Genomic DNA, 16,313 nt, shown 5'->3' on the forward strand with positions numbered 1-16,313 from the left:
TGAGCTTGGCCTTTTTATAAATCTTAAAAAAAATTTAATTCCATTTTGGTGTCAGTTGATATTAGTGACTTGTGTGCAGGCTTTGATTTTCTTGCTACAAGGAACCGCGGACAGGAGGGGTTGCTTCATCCGCCAACGTGGGGCCCAGTGAAGGACACAAACTGCATGTTTGCCTTCCAACCGAGTCCCTCTGGCGGCTGGGTGCATGGTGCAAAGTTCCCAGTAGTCACGGTGATTTTCTTCTTTACCCGGTGCAAGATGTTACATTTGTATTCAAATGCATCATGTGATTAGGGCTCAAGCTGATTGGAATCAGGTCAATGTCCCCGCCCCCATCCCCCAAACCCCGCCCCTCGTCATCTACAGTGTCCACAGTTTACAGGCATCATGGAGGATGTGGTGCCCAGGTGGGTTCTACGACACCCCCCCCCCCCCCCCCCCCGCAACCCCACCCGCCCTTCTTCGCCCACGGTCCCGGACCGCATGGTCCTCTCACGAGTCTCCAAGCTTCTCATACCGTCTCTAATTGGACTTTGCCATTGTTTACAGCCATGTACTGTAGATACTAATAGTGCTCTAGCAAGACCAGAAGTCTTTTATTCCAGCCACAGCTTCTGAGATTTTACACCATTAGGACTTCCAGAAAGTGCAGAATATGTCTTCATTACATCGAGGTACAAGAAAACACTATTGGAGGGTACAAGAAACTATCGGGGGTGTTTTGTTATTTTTTTTTTGTTTTCCTTTTTCTTTTTATATATATATATTTTAAACCTCACGAGACGCCTCGTGCGAGGACATTTTTGGGACTGGGCTTTGGCTCACTGTGGCGTTCGGCATTTGTCCGATTTGGAGGCCGTTCACCTCTGAGAGTGATGGTGGCACCTGCTAACGACACAGAGGGACGACACGGGGCCTGTTTCACTTCTGCTCACCTCCCCCCCAGCAGCAGGGTGTGGACAAAAACGACCAGACATTAAAAAGCCCACGGTTATAAACCAGGACATGACTCGCGCTAGACCCTAGGCCCCTAAACCCTAGGCCCCTAGACCCTAGGCCCCTAGAGGTCAGAGACTTCATCATGACCTTTCAGACTGAAGCCTGTTGCCTGCAGAAAGCCTGTTTTTGCTCCTCATGTATATTACAGCCCACGTTAATATTGCTTCTCGGCGTGGCCGGATCCCAGGAAGCCCTCGTCCGCTTTACACGTGTCACCATTGCTCTTGTGATCCTCAAAGAGGTTTGCGATCTTTATTTATTTTGCTTTTTCTTCTTATGGGTATTGGGGTTAATTTATTGGGTCGATGCACATATTTATTTATTTATTGAAAGGAAGAGGACCGTCTATGAGGCCGTGCATTGTTTGCATGAGACGTTTGTTTGAATCAAGTCAAACAGGAAAGAGCAGGGAACACCAAACGGCAGGGTTTGTCTGTCCTTGTTTTCATTTGTTTGTTTGTTTGTTTGTTTGTTGAATGAACTGGCACGGCCTGGTTCCTTTCCGCTGGGGCCGCAAAGGTTTTCCGCATCGGCAGCCCTCGTGTCGTCCGTGTCCGGGCGGCACAGAGTGACACGCAGCCACCAGAGAACCAGGCCGACCTGGCCGTGACCCGCCGTGCACGGCTCGTGCCACTTTTGTGGGCGTGGCTCTTCCACGGCGCTGCGGCGGTAGCTAGGCTGAAACGCGCTCGGGGCGGAGTCCCAGATGGGTAGATGTTAACACGCCGTGCCAGTTGGAAAGGCCGCGGTTGGCCTGGGGCCTGCTGCTGCCAGCTTAGCGGAAGCTTTCACTTTCAACCGCAAGGATCCGTGTTGCAGTGTTGCTACACTTCCCAGATCTCTCGCTGGTGGAGAACGGGTGGTGGTGGTTAGCTGATCACTGAACGAACGCGGGCTGGCCTCCTGGTTTTTGCTCATCCTCCCACCCACGTAATCAATCAAGAACCAATGAAAACGAACATGGAAATATAGAGAGAGTATACTTATTCATATACTTATTAATAATATAATTAATAGTATAATTATATAAAACTTTGGAGATGTTGTATTACTGTTGTAAAAAAAACAAAAAAAAACAAAAAAAAAAAACATTTTGTCATTTTCACTGAAAACCAAGTGTGAAATGAGTTTACCAGTGTGGAACATCATGCCATGTCACTTTTATCAGAACCCTGAATATTACTTTTCGCAAAGTCCTAGGCTGACTCTAATCTGTATATAAAGAATGACATGCGCTTTATCAGGAATCAGATATTTGTGTAGACGTGTTTGTGCACCCGTCAATGCTATCAGACACATGCCACACAGAGTCGACAAAGTAAACCCAGAATGAACGTCTGTATATCCGGGGGAGTGGTCGTGATGTGCCAACTCTAATGACTTCTAGCAATGAATTACATCAGCGGTGAAAAATAGAAACCAGGACACCAATTTCTGGATTTAGAGACCTAGTATCAAAGACATGTCAGTATCAGATACAGGCAGGAACGACACTGGGTGTTTATGTCTAAAAAATAACTGCACGTGAATATCCGCTGCCTAACTTACACGACCAAGACAGATTTGAACAGCAAAACGTTGGCACTGTGGACATTAGAGGGTCCCAGATCTGTTCCTTGCAAGGGAACTGTGTTAAATCGGAATTCAGATCAATTCCGATAAATTCGCAAGGCCCCAGGACTCGTGGTTTCCCGTTCTCGTCGTGTAAGAATCACCACATTCCGCATGGTGTGTCTTGCAGTTCTAGCCCCTCAGACTGCATGCACACGAACCTCTAAACAGCGGACACGTAGCAGGACACGTGCGGGACGAGAGTAAACCACGACTCCTCCCCATGGACCCATGCAATGGCGGGTCGTCTGCCATTGCTGTGGACCATTTACAACAGCAGTAATGAGAGCTCTCCTGCTCCTGTGTCAGCTATGTATGTAATTGTAGATGTAAATCACATTTTGTGATCTTCTGACATTCAAACAGGGTCTGTAACGACACGGCCTTTTATCACGGACTGAATGCCTAATTGAATGGCCGTGTCTTCGGCAGGCTAAAGAACTGTAATTGGTTTCTCTGCCTCACGCAGCCTCTCTCACACAGTCTCAAACTTTTCTCATCAACTCGGGTATCTTTTCTCATGACCAACCTTTTCTTTAGGCTTTTGTTCATTATTTATATGTAAATAATGCAGCGCTGATTGATTTAGCAGGAAAGGTAAGAGCGTTTCAGCGACTCCATCTCACGGCTGCAGTGCCTTGGAAGACATGCGTTGTTGTTTTGAAATGGTTCGGTTCCTGTCTGCACCGTTTTAGTAAAAGTTGTATAAAAGGAAAAACTGGTCTGTCTCATGGTTAACCCTCTGTGTGTGTTCATCTGTACTACCTTAACATGTGATGCAGATCAAGGCATGCATGTGCGCGCGCACACACACACGCACACACACACACACACACACACGTGCAATTTAATAACAAAATGCAGTGTTTCCAACAGAAATGAGAACAGATGCTTGGGTATAGTTTGCTTTTCTAGTCCAGTTTAGCCATTCAGTGTGTCTGGTGGATCATTTAGGCTATAAAGAGAATACTGACTACACGAAGGTATTAGCCTTAGTCTTCAGGACTGATGAAGTATTTACACTCCTGCGAGGTAGGGTGCCTTACAGTTCCCAATCCCACAATGCAACACTTCACTGTATTACCTTAGTCAAGCAGTGAGCAGCTACAGCTTCCGTGTGCCGAACGACACGCGTTATGAAGGCTGGGGTCGTGGAAGAGCCTGAGTTCTGTTAGCGGCACTCTCAGCACCTGAATGAATCCAACCAGTTAGCACGTGTAACGTGGGATTACACACGTCCAGGGTCATGGAGAAAAAGATCACGATGGTTTGGGATTGGGTCAGGTGCAGCTCGATATATAAAAGTGATAAAATAAATAAAGTGTTTTGTTTTCAAAGGCCTCTGCCTTGTGTGTTGTTTGGGCGGTATTCCGAACTGCACCTTGCCAAGAGATACCATAAAGAAGAACATCTACTCGAGAGATACCACAGTGAAGAGTAACCATACAGAAGAAGGGACACTAAAGAGATACCACATTCAGATACCATTCAGAAGAATGCACACTCAAGAGATACCACAGTCAAGAGATACCATTCAGAAGAATGCACACTCAAGAGATACCGCAGTCAAGAGATACCATTCAGAAGAATGCACACTCAAGAGATACCACAGTCAAGAGATACCATTCAGAAGAATGCACAGTGAAGAGAACACTCATGAGCTCCCAAAAGAGTCATTTAATCAGAAATCAATGGCGTTTACATGGATACTAATATTTATAATGACAACATGAGGGATCTGTTAGTACATGTATAAAAAAATGACATGAAAATAAAGAAAATGTCAACTTGGGTATGTACAGAAACTTTCATATGGACAGAACTGTCAGAATCCCAGTAAGTAAGTAATTCACAATTTCAATGATGGACAGTAAATATATAAATGTACCTTTTGACAGTAAATACAGAACAGATCCTATGGTTGGTCCACCTCAGGACACTAAAGCTCATGTTGATTAATTTCCACTGAAGAAAAAAGACCTGCTAAAGGAACTGCTGTCAATACAGAAGAATCATCATCTCACTGTTTGTATCAAAACAAAGGCCTGAATTAACACTTGACCCAAAGTTACCTCAGCATAAAAGTATATTTGGTAATATTCTTTTCAATTACACTTTCTAAACACATTTCCTCATTCTTCCTCAAAAGCAGTTATAAAAGATCTCTTTTAGAAACATGCCATTCTGCAAAAGCAAGCATGGTAACAAAAATAAATGTCTTAATTTTACTCTGGAAAAAAAAAATTACTCTAAAAAAATAAAATGGCCTCAGAAAGCAGGTAAGGTAAAGGGAAACACTTTTGGAGAGCCAGACAGGCCGAGTGGGCTCTGTGTGCAGCAGAGGTTGAGAGGGCAGCACTGGCCGGTCTTGACTTAAGCTTAGACTTAGACTTAAGCTCCCTCCTCAAGCCAGTGGTTACTGGCATTCCTGCCATTAAGCACAACTCGGAGAGAGAGGGAGAGAGAGAGAGGATGATGCAAGGGACAACGTGATGAATACATCTTCCGTTTCTCTCCTTCTATGCTCGTCTTTACGTATTTCTTCACTTATCATCATCTTTCTTTAACAGGCCAACCAACGCCCCCCCTGCCCGCAAAAACACAATATAAGATTCATTTAAAAACAGACTCGTATGAAGTTTAAATGCCGTGAAATGTCTTTTGTCACACTTTAGGTTCTGTGAGATGGCTGTCTGGATGTTTCTTGATCCGAAACGTTCTCTGGTTTTTGGGGCCCAGGGGCTGACGAGATTACTGGTCACATTGGCCGGCAGAACACAGGCAGGGCCAATGGGGTTGGGGGAGGAGGGCGTGTCTGTGCCTCTGCTCCGCCTCCTGCACACCGCCCCTCAGAGCTGACTCTCTGCCTCGGCCTTCTCCACAATGCCGTTGTCCAGGAGGAGAGCGGTGAGCCCTGAGGCGTTGGCGTTGCTCTCATTCAGCCTCCTCACCCTGTACGTTTCGTAGTGGATGTAGTGGGTGACGTCCTTCAGGTCTTGCATGTGGGATCTTCAGGCCATGAAGGAAACATTCACATTACACACAAACGGTTCATGGTGTTTTTTTTATTTACTGATAGTGTTATTCGTTATAAAGATGAAATCAAATGTTAAGCCTTAAGTTTCTTTCAGTCACGTCAGTGGGACTTCATAATCTGCGAGATGTTTTGTTACTCTGCCGAGGGGCTTCTTCATACCATAACGAATTAATGATCTAATTTATTTGATTTTCAGACAATAATGATCATTTTGACGTTATGTACTTTCATCTGTGTAGACCTGCGTTTGCACAATAAATCACATTAAATTAAGTGTTGTCCATCCTTCTACCTAAAACGAGTGAAGAGTTTCAGTTCTGGTGAATGTGCGATTGCTCTAAAGACGTAACCCTACTCTCTACACGGCTGAATCACGAAGCTTGGCCTCCGATATGTGCCGATTTCCAAAGAGGAAATGTGAAACTAACACTTTTGGAGCATGAACACAAAGACCCTTTATAAGTAAGACGTTATTGGCTTATTGGGTGATGGTTATTGGGTGTGAACTCCTCCTGTTTCTCTCCATCTGTCTCTTGGCAGCCATCTTGCCTGTGCAGCAAGCGTCTGTGTGAGGACGTTAGAGCTGTCTTAGGTATTCATTAAGCTGTCTCACCTCAGGTGTGTGAAGCTACTCAACCACACCCTGCACACGTCTCCAGCTCCTGAGCAAGCCCATGTTTATCTTCTGAACACTCCACTGCTCCCCCTAGAGGTCACAGGACTCCTCGACTATGTGACAAGATGTTATGGTACTTCATAAAGTAAAATTAAGAATTTAACCATAATATATATTTTGGAATAAGCCCCAGATAGGATTAATAAATTATCATGAATTAACAATTTGATTATTTTAAAATTTTATTTATTTATTTGCTACTTTTTATGTTTTATCTTTTGGTAATTACAATTTTATTAGTATTTTTTTTTTCTTTAATTTGTATAATTTTCAATTATTCTCATGCAATTTACTTAAATAAAGGTAATTATGCCATATTTATTATTAATTTTCTTTCACCATGGGTTTATGTTTGTTATTTGTTTGCATTATAAATTATGAAATGTTTGCCCACAGTAGTTTGAGAAGTTTTGCACGTATCCAAGGCGAAGGTATGTCCACACAGAAAACATATTAATCAAGCTGACTGCTTTCATTAACATGCCAGGGCTCTTCAATAAATAAATGTGTAGTTACTCAAAAAAGCACTTACCTAATAAGCAGGTCTCTCAAATTGGCAAATTCACAGTGTGCAATATTTTCAACTGAAAAAAATAAATAAAAGCATTTTAGGACTCTTGTGAGAACTCTTTGGATATGTTCCTTGATGCCGCCACTAGATGGCAGTCTTGAATAAAGCAGAACACACAGCATCTTTGGAGGAGTGTGCGTCTCAGAGCTGTGGGCTGCACAACTGGGCCGGGCCCGTTCTCTCACCTTCTATGATGCCCCATTTGGTCTTGCGACCCAAGACCTTGTTTCCGTTGACCTGGTGCTCCTTGTCTGTCCCCACCACTGCAAAAGGGATGTTTTCCTGGAAGAAACAGCAGCAGTGTGTGGGCTACACATTTAGACCAGCTTTAACACGTGGCCTTGTCAACATATCAGCTGCTAGGTGAGTGTGTACTGGATTGGACTGTGGTTCGAGCAGAGTCCTAGTGTTTGTGTTCGAGCAGACTTCTAGTGTGTTTGTGTTCGAGCAGACTCCTAGTGTGTTTGTGTTCGAGCAGAGTCCTAGTGTTTGTGTTCAAGCAGACTCCTAGTGTTTGTGTTCAAGCAGACTCCTAGTGTGTTTGTGTTCGAGCAGAGTCCTAGTGTGTTTGTGTTCAAGCAGACTCCTAGTGTTTGTGTTCAAGCAGACTCCTAGTGTGTTTGTGTTCGAGCAGAGTCCTAGTGTGTTTGTGTTCGAGCAGACTCCTAGTGTGTTTGTGTTTGAGCAGACTCCTAGTGTGTTTGTGTTTGAGCAGACTCCTAGTGTGTTTGTGTTTGAGCAGACTCCTAGTGTGTTTGTGTTTGAGCAGACTCCTAGTGTGTTTGTGTTCGAGCAGACTCCTAGTGTGTTTGTGTTTGAGCAGACTCCTAGTGTGTTTGTGTTCGAGCAGACTCCTAGTGTGTTGCCGTCTTACCCTGATCTTGTCATTGTGTATTCGGTCCTCGACGTCTTCGTCGTATTCTTTCTGTGGGTACACTCTGATCCCGTTAGCCTGCAGGTCCTGTCTTATCTGGAAGAGAAGAAAGAGTGACTCCTGGTCAGACAGATTACAGGGCTGTACACACACACACACACACACACACACACACGCACTCACTCCACTCGCTCCGCTGCTGTGTTTTATGGGTCTGTAACCTGTTATCGGACGCCAGGATAAGGATAAGGAAATGCTGTGGCTTTTTTTTTACAGCGGAGCAGACTTAAGACCCAAGCTGCGTGTTGCCAGATTGTCATTCACTTACGCTCAACTAAGCGCAAGAGTGTACGCATGTAGAGTGTGTGTGTGTGTGTGTGTGTGTGTGTGTGTGTGTGTGTGTGAGTGTGTGTGAGTGGAGAGGGATGTAATACATCAAGACACCATCAGCACCGATATCTGATGAGCGGGGTGGTTCTGGTCCCACTCTGTGTAGCGCTCCACTGGATCCACTGGTGTGGGAAGGGCCCGGATAGCAGCTTGGAATGACAGACTACATCACGGGGAGCCTTGCTGGGCTGTATCAGTAGGACACACACGGTGCACAGGCAGCCATGTGCCTGCTGCTGGGAGAGCAGAGATGCGTCCAACTCTCCCACCCCCTGAAAACGCTCTAGTGGGACAGTCCGTGGCAGGACGCCCAGGCTGCAGTGGAAGGTACCATACGTCACCCGGGGGGGGGGGGGGGGGGGGGGCATCTCCCTCAGAAGCTGCCTATAATCTCTATGCGGTCCATTTATTTATGTGTGTGTGTGTGTGTGTGTGTGTGTGTGTGTGCGTGTGTGTGTGTGTGTGTGTGTGCGCGTGTGTGTGTGCACTAGTGCAGACCGCCTCACCCACCCTCTGTTTGAAGTCCATCCTCTCCTCTATGGTGAGCGTGTCTGCCTTGGCGATGACGGGCACGACGTTCACGATCTTGCTCAGCCTCTTCATGAACTCCACATCGATGGGCCGCAACCTGCAGCAGACCCGGGACCTGTCAGTAATCTGCGAGTGTGCGTTAGGGACATTTTGACACTGATCCCAGATCAGAATTTGTGCGTTGACAGACCTGAACGTCCCTACCTGCGAGCCAGCTATTCATCGCAAGGGCCTTGATGTCAACAGATCAGCACTTTCTTTGTCTAAAGTTGTGTGCTGTATATATGTTATATAGGTGGACATTTTCAGTTAGATGGGAACTGGTGGTATTCTTACTGAATAGATCAATGACACTCTGTATATATCCATGGACTGTAGAGGTTATGACTTGCCAAGCCTTGGACCTGTTTTCCTAAGAGAATCCTATTCAGTGCTGGAAGGAAGTGAATGAATCTCAGGTTTACCGCAAGGTCAGTGGGTCAGCGTTTCAATCAATTGCACTACAGCCTCCTACGACTTCCCTAATCCATAAACCTGAGCCGGGCCTCACGGCCAGGCCGTTAGGCGGTGACAGCTCCGAAGAGACGGAGTTAGTGCTGCAAGGCGATTGGCCGTCAAAGAGCGGAGGCGGGCAGGAAGTGACACGCACCGGTGGCCCGTGGCCGGCAGGAAGTAGACGCAGCTGTGGACGCGGGTGTCCGGGATCCTTCGCTTCCTGGTGACGTGCAGCTCCTCCAGCAGGAACTTCTCGTACTGCTCGTTTACGTACTTCACAATAGGCTCCCAGCTGAGGAAGAGAAGACACACGGGGCTCCCGACACCGTTTGGACTACAGCGATACAACAGCGTGTCTAAAGACACAAGCCCGACGGTTTAAAGAAGCAGACGAGAATCGGCGGAAAGGTCTGGAAAAAGGAAGTGATGTAACCTCCCTGCCCCGAGTCTGCCGTCTGACGACGCTCCACGTTTGACACTCGAAGGCATTCTAGAAGCTTTTCCTTGATTACGCGAATGTAAATCAGCCACGCGCTGTAATCAGCGACGGCTAAGTGAACGTAAACTTTACAGTAATGAGCATCTTCTCTCACCAGTTCTCGTTGTTGATCTGGTCTCCAAACCCGGGCGTATCAATCACCGTGAGCCTCATCTTCACCCCCTTCTCCTCGATGACTGAAAACAGAGGAAGGAAAGACATAAAAAAAAAGAAACAAATACTCCATGACGCACCCCCCTCCCCCAGAGCAGGCCCTGTCAGTCTGGGCTTCTGTTGCCTTCCTTCGTCTGAAGACCTGAGCGTGGGCGACGTCCCTCGCCACCTGATCGCCGGCATATTCGAAAAAACGAGACTGAACAGAGAACGATGACCAGCGACGCTGTCGCGGTGTGCGTCCGACCTCACCAGAGTGGAAACGCGAGACGCGCCCACGCCGGCCCGTCTCGGTAGAGGGGGCAGGAGATTACGATGCTGGAAAACTGCGTAGCAACAATGCCACATTTAGGCAGAAACACGCTGGGTGACAACATAAAGATAACATACACTTTAACACAAAGAATGTGCCGGAAAAGATGATGGTTCATTCACCTCCCCCCTCCCTCGGTTATCGCTGGGTGTCACATGATAAACGATGTTTTTATGACATGGGCGTTCTCCGAGACAGGCCACGGAATAAAAAGTAAGTAAATATTTACATCAGATGTCAGGATAGGCTGCTTTGGATTTCTAAAGGCTCAAAAAAAAAATAATCAAAGGGGAGCAGGAGGAGGCGTCTTCCTCCACGGAGGAGGAGAGTCTTCCTCCACACCACACCGTGTTTGAGCTTGGAGCTTTGGCCAGCGGAGAACTGAGAGGTTCATATATGTGTAGACGTCGTTGCGTGAGGGCGTCTGGCTGAGCTACATCACACCCCTGACACTTTCTCCTTCAGAAGACGGATGGAGTGAAAGTAAAGAGGGAGCTAGGACGCGTACGTAGGACACGCTCACGTACTGCAGCTCGAGAGGGGGGGGGGGGGCGGGGCTTGAGGGGGAAGTAAGAACTGGAAGTGGCTCTGTAAGAGGATGTGGTGCCACGTTTCAGAAGAGGAAGACGTGGAGGGAGAGACAGAGTTCAGAGGTCGTAGGGCTGGTCAAAGCGGTGGGAAAAACGCCAGGCTGTGTGGGACGTTCCTGCGTCTCTACGTCTCCCTGCGTCTCCCTTCATCTCACACTGGGGCTCCCTCACGTCTCATACAGTGTTATGAAGGAGGAAACAGTAAATATGGTTACTGCTGTCACTACGACTGTTGTCCTGTGAACCTTGTTTCTGGGAGGTTCTCCTTCCTGTGGCCATTTTGCTGTACAATCTGCCTTGTGATTGGCTGTCGTGCTTCTAAACTAAGTGACAGAAGATTGTGTTAGTACATCTATTATTTAGTCATCTTAACAAATCTAGAGTGATGTAAAGATATGAGGATAGATGGCTAAGATAGCATGACTGCAAGAACGAACACATATGTACACTTTCTCTCTCTCTCTCTCACACACACACACACACACACACACACACACACACACACACACACACACACACACACACACACACACACACACACACACACATTTAAAGCACAGGATGCGGGTGCTACACCATTTGCATTTCACGCCTCTGAGCATCTGAGCATGGTGGTGCCCCCATAACCAAAACAAAGGTGAACCTCCTTCCCGTCGGTGCATGCGGGATATTTGGGGTCTGCGGGACACGCGGGATGTTTGGGACACGCTGGCTGCGTAAGGCCTCTGCGGCCGACCCGGCTCCCAGCGCCCGGGCCTGTCGCTCGGATCCCCCCACTCCATCTGGGAGAGCAGCTGTCTGGTCAGCACTGGTCAAGGAGCAACGCTGCTGCTTCACGAGCACGTGGGCCCACGTGATGGCGAGGAGCGCCGGAACACCGGCACCGGCACACAAAACAAACTCCATCCGGACCCCGGACCCCTCCCCCAGACACCCCGGGGAGCCTGTGGCACGGCTGCCGATGAAAGTGGTTATTAGCGGCTACCGCACATCAAAAAGCACAGGAACCCAGACGCTCGCCGCGTCGAGCCTCGAGAAGCCGAACGCAAACAGACGGTAAGCCGGGCCATTTTCTGGGGGTTTATAAAAAAAAAAAAATGCTAACTTCAAACGACGTGCGCGGTTATGGATCACCGGCGAGGACGCTGTATCCCGCTGTGGGAGGAACACGCTGCCTCCACTGGCCTCCAGGCACTCTGCTGTCAGACTGGTGGGATGAATGGTGGCCTGTGGCGGAATGAGAGCCCGTCCTCTGACCCGTGGCTTGATGGATGGCCCCGCCGTGTAACCCCCCCCCCCCCCCCCCCCCCCCCCGACGCGGAGCTCTTAATGATGGTGTGGCCAAACCTCTGCCTCTCTCTCACTCTCTCTTGACTGGGTGACTGATCCTTCTTAATCCGTCGCCTTCGCTGGCCTCTTCGTTCCTCCACCCCCTCTCGGTTTCTCCCCAGGTTCCTCGGCACCCAGCTCAGCTCAGCAGTTAAGTGCCGATTCTTCACCATCATCCCACATGTCCGGTGCCCCCCCCAGAAATCAGAACGGCGCCTACCCAAGCTCGGTGGTGTTCCTTACACTGGGAAAAGCCCTCAGATTACTGTATGTGTGTGTGTGTGTGTGTTTATTTGTGCACGTGCTTGTGTGTGTCTGCATGCGTGTGTGTGTGTGGAGTACACACCGTGGCTGATTGATTGCAGGTGGACCGTCTTGGAGATCTTCTCCTCATAATTGGGAGTGCAGGACTTTCGGCTGACCTTGGACTTGAAGAGTGTGTTCACCAGCGTGGACTTGCCCAGGCCGCTCTGACCTGGCGAGGGGGACAGAGTAATGGAGACGGCCTCAGAAATACTCTCCCCCAGTACACATACAGTCCACAGTCAGGCTCTGCATGAAACCAGGCTGCATAGATCCACGTAGATCCACACAACACGGCAATTAAATCAGACGAATAATTGTCACTTTATATAATACGACAGTACAACAGTGCATGACAGTACACAACCCCAGTACAGATTACAACAGACAGTAGTGTCATAAACGCTGTAATCTATGACAGCACGGCGAACGTTTGTAAACAAACACTGCAATGACAGCCGAGACAGCGGAGAGGCCGTTGAAGGTGACGCGAGAGACAGGAACTCCACAAACGCAACATCCAGGAGGAACCTCTCCAGTTGCCTGCTGGCTTCAGTTCCAATGCGTTTCAATCAACGTGCTGTCCGGAGCGATGGATCTGGAGCAGATGGTGCGTGGTGTGTGATGGCGATGCAGACAGCCTGGAGATCTTCTCAGCGCTCCACATCTTTAGAGGTTGTCGGCGGCTGGGGAGCTGTAGCCGAACGAAGAACCCCCCCCTGAGACGTTGCCCCCCGAGAGCGGGCGGCGTGCGGGCCGACAACAGGGGGCAGCAAAGAGGCAACAAGCGCTCGCGCCGGGAGAATGTCGGCGTGCTCATTTTTAAAAAACGAGACTCTTGATAAATGCAGTTGGAAGTTTTCGAGTGGATGGACGTAGCACAACGGCCGAGCGCTCGTTTGCCTGACCGCCCTTTGACTTCGCTCCGGAACGGACGGAAAGTCGGTGCGTCTGCGGAGACAGTCGGTAATAACTAAATAACGCGACTCTGTCCTCCTCACAGCTATGATGACACGGGTGAAATGGAGGTCACCGAAGGTCCGTAATGGTGCCGTGGCGACGCAGAGCCGGGTGAAGATCGGCTGCTTACATAAACCCACCAATCAGCGGTGACGTAACAGGGCCGGGTCAAGTCCGGGTGAAGAGCCCGGGTGTCTTATCTGGCTGCCGGCCAGACACGGTTCCGCCACAAGGCTGCCGGGTCTTAATGGCTCGCTCACACTGCCGCGCACGAACAAAGGGAGGACGCCTGGGTGGTAAATGTGTGTGTGTGTGTGTGTGTGTTGGGGGGTGGGGGGTTATTACCAAGGAGCGATTCTTATCGAGACCGTATTGCACTCTTTAGTGAGACTCACAGTATCCATGCCAGCAGGGGAGAGGAAGAAGAGGAAAGGAAGAAGAGGAGAGGAAGAAGAGGAGAGGAAGAAGAGGAGAGGAAGAAGAGGAGAGGAAGAAGGGAGGGGCCATGTAGATGTAGCCTCTGTGCAGATGAAGGTTCTCACCGCGGACGTCTACGGACATCGAATTTACCAAGGAAGGTCCGTGGGCTCACACGGGCTCACGCGGGCTCACGCAAGCCCACACGCACCCCTGCTGGACGCCTCCACCCCCACCGGGCCGAGCCACCCGCTCCACCTACGCCACGGATTCCCCATCAGCCTTGGCCTGGAGTCACACGGGCGTTTCGGAGCCGTCATCTCGCACCAGCCTGCCGTTCGTTCGGCTGCGGTGAGAAGGTCACGAAAGGTCAGCCACAGCTTCGCTGGCTCCCCGTGAACGTTTGAGCTCTGATTGATGCTGCCACGCCCGAGACGCCTTCACAGCCCTGCTCCTCTTGTTTTAAAGCACATACACAACAGTGCTGCCTGGACACGAAAGATAACAACTGTAAAGGGCTCCATCACAAAACAACACCGTGTGTGTGTGTGTGTGTGTGGGCGAATGTTCTCCGAACGTCAACCTCACGATATACCAAAGATGTGAAGTGAAGGTGACCCTGCATGCATGATGGTGAGGTCTTAGGACATATTTCACATATCACCATCCACGTTTGGGCTGCGGGCGGAGACTGTAGTGTGGTGATCAGTTCCACATGGCCCAGAGCACACAGCCTGTGTGATGAGGTACCCAGGAAGGAGACTGTGGCATTGTGGGAAACCAGGGAAGCCTCAGTGGTTCCAAGCCTGACCCACTGTCTCGAGTTCTCTCCGTGTGTGTGTGTGTGTGTGTGTGTGTGTGTGTGTGTGTGTGTGTGTACATCTCAGATAAGTGCAGATTAAAGCAGGAAAATGAAAATAGGGCAAAAGTAAAACCCACTTCCTTTTCACAACACAGGCTTTCCTCCTGCTTCAGAACTTCCCTATCCACACCCCACATTGCGAGCTCATCCTGTGTGTGTGTGTGTGTGTGTGTGTGTGTGTGTGTGTCTTTTGTTTTAGCACAGTTCCTCTTCATACAGTATCTTGACAAGGCTCCCTTCAGATGCCATTTAAGCCTCACCAGCCCCTTGCTGTGTCCTTCCAAGCGTCCCGCGGTCTGCCGCTCCGCACGGAGCCCCGCGGCAACACGTGCCAAACGCATCCCCACGTCGGGTCTTTGCCTCCAAGAAGAATGATCCCGTTTCCCGCAAACACAGGCACGGGGAGACAAATGGCACGCACGTCTCGCCCGCCCGCTGTGACTGTCGGCAGCCAGTGAAGTCGTGGTGTCTCGACCAGATAACGCAGCCGAAGCTGCTGCTGATTGCAACTGACCTTTTGCAACTGAAAATTTCACCTGCGTGTGAACTGCTTTCTGCACTCACGCATGTGATATATTACTTTGTCCATATTCGAATCCAGAAACCAATAAAACTCAACGGACAACGTGACACAATTCTAAACAGCAAAGAGCTGGACGAGAACCATTCAGCCAGGTCACGTGACACTCTGTGACACTCACGTGACAGGGAGTCTGAGCAAGTGAAAACCGCTAAATGACCTCATTTGCATTAAGCTAACAGACCACTAAATAAAGACCCGAGAGAGAACACCTTAGCCACCGCCATGCGCTACTTCACTGCGTAAGGCTAACAAAGCCAGAAACCCAGCAGGCGAAATGATTTCATTTGCATTCTGCTCATTTCAAACTACAAAAGAAAGTTCCTTTGCACTAGATTGCAGCATCTGCGAACCGTTCACAAACGCGGGCCTCTTTCCAAAGTGCTCCTCTCGTAGAATTGACTGAATCACGATTTATAAAGTGCACTGAAATGCTTAATTCAGATGTTCGATTCAAACAGCTGCCCTAAATGCAGCCAGTGAGAGGACTGTTTTATTGCATTACTTAGGACATGCGCGTGTGTATTTAAGGCCACTTAAAGACTCCACTTACTGTTTCATTTGAATTGTAGGGCCGAGTGTAAATGGAAATGATGCATCGAGAGCTCACATGTCGAAGCAGTCGCTTAGCAACCTTTAAGCACCCTAAAGTACTGCATTCTGCATTCCGCTGTGTGGTTTTTTTCGCCCGTAAACGAACACATGCGTAACTACGGGCTGCCGCCCATCAACGCGATTAACGGCTCGTCGCAGTGTCCGCACGAAAAAATGCAGATATTTGTTTTAAAAAAAGGAGCGATCTCGCTTCCTGTATGAACGAGGCCCAGAATATATCCGGTGAAGAGTCGGCCTGGTCGCAAACAGCCAGCACTCTGACGTGACTCACCATTTAACCACTGTTTCTAATGAAAGGTGCAGTGAGTCACAGCCTTCACCTGCATCTAAGGAGAGCAGGAGGGAGGGAGAGAAAAAGAGAGAGAGAGAGACACACACACACACACACATGAGCCCTTTGATGTGTGTCCAGCTCAGCAGGCATGGAGCAAACCACCATACCAACACACAGATATTGCTGTAGCTATCACACTTCAGCAGAGCACATCAGGGCAAATCTTCAGCGGTG

General features: G+C 48.9%; 1 protein-coding gene across 1 annotated transcript; it reads right to left on the reverse strand.

The window, feature by feature from the left end:
* Positions 1 to 4,267: 4,267 nt before the first annotated feature.
* On the reverse strand, positions 4,268 to 15,131 carry septin12 (septin 12). The gene is made up of 8 exons (XM_076983358.1): positions 12,415 to 15,131; positions 9,778 to 9,859; positions 9,339 to 9,476; positions 8,669 to 8,786; positions 7,769 to 7,864; positions 7,080 to 7,176; positions 6,856 to 6,907; positions 4,268 to 5,619 (listed from the first exon to the last, which is right to left on the reverse strand). The coding sequence occupies exons 2-8, from the start codon at positions 9,834 to 9,836 to the stop codon at positions 5,460 to 5,462; spliced, it is 720 nt and encodes a 239-aa protein (XP_076839473.1). The 5' UTR covers positions 9,837 to 9,859; positions 12,415 to 15,131; the 3' UTR covers positions 4,268 to 5,459.
* Positions 15,132 to 16,313: the final 1,182 nt, after the last annotated feature.

This window comes from Brachyhypopomus gauderio, chromosome 2 (genome assembly GCF_052324685.1).
Source record: "Brachyhypopomus gauderio isolate BG-103 chromosome 2, BGAUD_0.2, whole genome shotgun sequence".
NCBI classification, from domain to species: Eukaryota; Metazoa; Chordata; class Actinopteri; order Gymnotiformes; family Hypopomidae; genus Brachyhypopomus; species Brachyhypopomus gauderio.